We start from the raw sequence: 3,376 nt of genomic DNA on the forward strand, positions 1-3,376 counted from the left end.
GGCAACGGGCAACGCGCAAGCAAGGGGTGCGCCCCGGCCCCTGCAGCCTCGAGCGCCATGGGCATCCAGGGCATGGAGTTGTGCGCCATGGCCGTGGTGGTGCTGCTGTTCATCGCCGTCCTCAAGCAGTTCGGCATCCTGGAGCCCATGTCCATGGAAGGTAACTTGCGGCCACAGACCCTCGGCTGCCCGGTGCTGGGACCTGCAGGCAACGCGCAAGCAAGGGGTGCGCCCCGGCCCCTGCAGCCTCGAGCGCCATGGGCATCCAGGGCATGGAGTTGTGCGCCATGGCCGTGGTGGTGCTGCTGTTCATCGCCGTCCTCAAGCAGTTCGGCATCCTGGAGCCCATGTCCATGGAAGGTAACTTGCGGCCACAGACCCTCGGCTGCCCGGTGCTGGGACCTGCAGTCCCTGGGAAGGAAGATGAGCCCGCGCCTTGGGGGGGGGTGCTCCGCCAGGAGCAGCTGGGGCGCGCGGAGCCCTGAGACCCTTTTGGCGGCGGCGGGGTGTTGGGCCTGGGACTAAGGAGACAGAGAGGGTTCTGCCCCGAGGAGCCCCAAAGGTCATGGGACTGCAGCGCTTGTGGCCGTGACACCTTGAACCTGCATCCCTCCGTGGCTGTCTTAGCCTGCTGGTCTCTGGAGCCCTGCCTGGGGCTGCCCACTGGCGGGAGGTAGCACAGGGTGAAGATGACAGGAAGGACCCTAACTCAGTCCGAGGCGCAGTGCAGCTGCTAGAGACCTGAAACCTCCGCAGCGTGGTAGGGCTGCCTGCTTCCCGCGCACGGGGTGTCCAGTTGCAGCTCGGCAGGCAAAACTCAGACCTATGGGATCAGTACCCAGATCTGCAGGAGCCACATATCCGCCCCAATGAAATATTAAGCGAGGAGATGGACCTAGTCCTAAACCAGATGCTCTGCCTGCCCTGGGAGCAGCTTCCCAGCCACTAGTAGGCCCTGTGCTCAGAGGAAGAGGCCCCGTAGGGTGGTTCCAGGTTCCCAGACAACAGGGGTGCAACTTCCCCTCCTCTGTGCCCCAGAGATGCAGTTGTAGCCCTACACCTCTGTTTGGTGGGGAAGGCGCTGGCTGCTATCTCTGAGGAGTTGGGGAACCCGCCTGCCTCAGCACCCTGATGACCTTGCCAGGCTCCAGTTCCTGGCACTGGAACCCAGAGGCCCAGAAGAGGGTGACCTGGCCCTGCCACCGAGATGCCTAGCAGCTTCCTGGGTATGGGGATGGGCCCCAACTTCTGACAAGGGCAGGAGGGGCACAGGACTAGGAGTCAAGGCCCTCCCTCATACTGCTCCAGAGCCTAGGGCTGGCTGGCTTCCTGTGTCCATGGTGACCAGCCTCTGAGAAACCATTTGGCTGTGGCACCCCTTTTTGTTTTGTTTTGTTTTTGGTACCAGGGATTGAACTTAGGACTTTGCACTGGGGATCAAACTTGGGACCTTACAATTATGAGGCAGGTGGTGGAACCACTGAGCTAAATCCCTAGCCCTTTAAAGAAGATTCACGTCCCTTTTCTAAGTGAGTCTGTGAGGCCCAGAGAGAAGGACAAGTCAAGGCGGCTCTGGAGCTGCCTCCTTGAGCTTTAGGTTTTAGCTGGGCAGGAAAGTTGTCAGAGCTGGACCATCACTGGTCTGGACCCCCTGAGCCTGCTAGCTTGTGGGGAGCACTGTACAGGTGATTGGGACTGGATTAGGGGTGGGGAGGGATGAAAGTTCCCCTGCTGGGCCCCAAGGACATTGCCTCTTGTAGGGCATCTCTGTCCCCAGACCCTGCCTATCCTTCACCCAACTGGAGCCCAAGGTGGGGATGGGAGTAGGGGTGCCCAGGGAAGCCATAGCTTCTCCACTGCCCTTCTGTTTCCCAGACCCTCCTGGGGCCACCAGGACCAGGCTCCAGGAGCACTTAGTTCCCAAAACCTCCCCTCTGACCTGTTGCTTGCAGGCCTGGGGCAGTCTGAATTTTCCCTTTGCCATTTCTGGGGAGTGGGCTTTTCCTTACAAGGTGGGTGGCAGGAGGAAGACAGCAGATAAATTTGTCCTAGCTGCCAAACCCCACTCCAGCTCTGAAGAGTTTCTCTTTGCAGGTATATGTGCCCTCTCGTGCCCTGTGGAGATCTGGGCTCTCGATGCAGTTAGGGGAGCACAGCCCAAGATGCCAGGTTGGAGCTGGGACCATCATCTCAGAAATGGGCTCTGAAATCCTTTGACCATGCTGAGCTATAGTGGAACCATCTGTAAAGTGGGCTGCTGCAAGCTTTAACCAGTCCATGTGGCATTAATGGCCCCCAGCACTGCTTGGTGGGTAAGAAATGTGTAGCCTTTGGGAGCCATGGTTGTCACTAGTAACCAGCAAGAAGCGAGTTCCTTGTAATCACAGCTGCCACCCCCTCCTTAGGTCAAGGAGTCCTAAGTTCTAGATGTCTGTGGGACAAGCTGTTCCCAGTGGCCCTGATCCCACCAAACCAGCCCTCGAGCATCTGGGTATCTCTTGTCCTCTCAGTCTTAGGGCTTCTCATCTGTGAGGGGCCAGAGTTACCAGCTGGAAGCTGACAGGAAACCTCAGAGGGCCAGTGGGGTGATCCCATCTGAGTGCTGGGACCTGGACACTGCAGGGCTGAGCAGGGGCCGAGGCTGCTCTGTTAGTATCTGAAAGTCAGTGTTTCCCGTGGGCGAGGGAGGCCCATGAAGGCCAGGGTCAGGGAAATTCTGAAGGTTTGGTGTTTGCCTGGGCTTTGTATTTCCAAGAGGCCCAGAGCTGGCCCCTGAGCCTCCTCACTGAGCCTGGCTGCAGGCTGGGGTGGGGGCTGCTGGGCCCTGGCCATACCGCTGTTTTCCCTATAGGAGCCCAACCCTCAGTACCCCAGTTGTCCCCGTCCCCATCCTGAAGCAGTGGATGTCTGGTTCTCAGTCAGTGTGTGGTCTGTCTGCCAGATGCCGAGTTCGTGGGTACAGGGACTGTCCTGCCCACAGTGGTGCCCTGTGCCTGGAGCTCCGGAAGGATGGGGGGAATCTGGAAGAGGGGAAGAGAGGAGGAGGGAAGGACACTTGGCTTCTCCAGCCCTTGCTCAGGAGCCTGCGGCTGCATCCTCGCCACGTGGGTATGGAGAGGCCTAGGGGACTGGAGGTGGGGTTGTCAGCGTTGAAGGGGTGAGGGTGGCTGGAGCATAGCAAGTGTGGAGCCACAGCCAGGACACAGTGGAGAGGATGGCCATGCTGTGAGGGGCTTTGGTTCTCAGTGGGCCGATTTCTGTAATCATCTGGCCAGTTTTAAGAAATACCCACTGTGCAGGTTGGGAATTTAGTTCATTGGTGCCGCTGCACCTTGCAAGCACAAGGTCCTGAGTTTGATTCCTGGTACAAAAAAAA

The 3,376-nt window shown here is 58.9% G+C and overlaps 1 protein-coding gene across 7 annotated transcripts in view; it reads left to right on the top strand.

Moving 5' to 3' along the window:
* The window catches only part of Kcnip3 (potassium voltage-gated channel interacting protein 3), a 77,755-nt gene that overhangs the window by 44,080 nt on the left and 30,299 nt on the right, over nt 1–3,376 (top strand). The window contains exon 1 of one of the 7 annotated variants that reach the window (XM_033761696.1): nt 12–160. The exons of 5 other annotated variants lie outside the window; for them this stretch is intronic. In XM_033761696.1, coding sequence (XP_033617587.1) covers nt 58–160 — 103 coding nt within the window. In that variant the 5' untranslated portion in view covers nt 12–57. Of the gene's footprint in view, nt 1–11; nt 161–210; nt 361–3,376 lie in introns of those variants that run through there. One more of the 7 variants, XM_033761695.1, reaches the window with a different exon arrangement.

This window comes from Fukomys damarensis, unplaced genomic scaffold, assembly GCF_012274545.1.
Source record: "Fukomys damarensis isolate Sample0158 unplaced genomic scaffold, DMR_v1.0_HiC HiC_scaffold_9, whole genome shotgun sequence".
Lineage (NCBI taxonomy): Eukaryota > Metazoa > Chordata > Mammalia > Rodentia > Bathyergidae > Fukomys > Fukomys damarensis.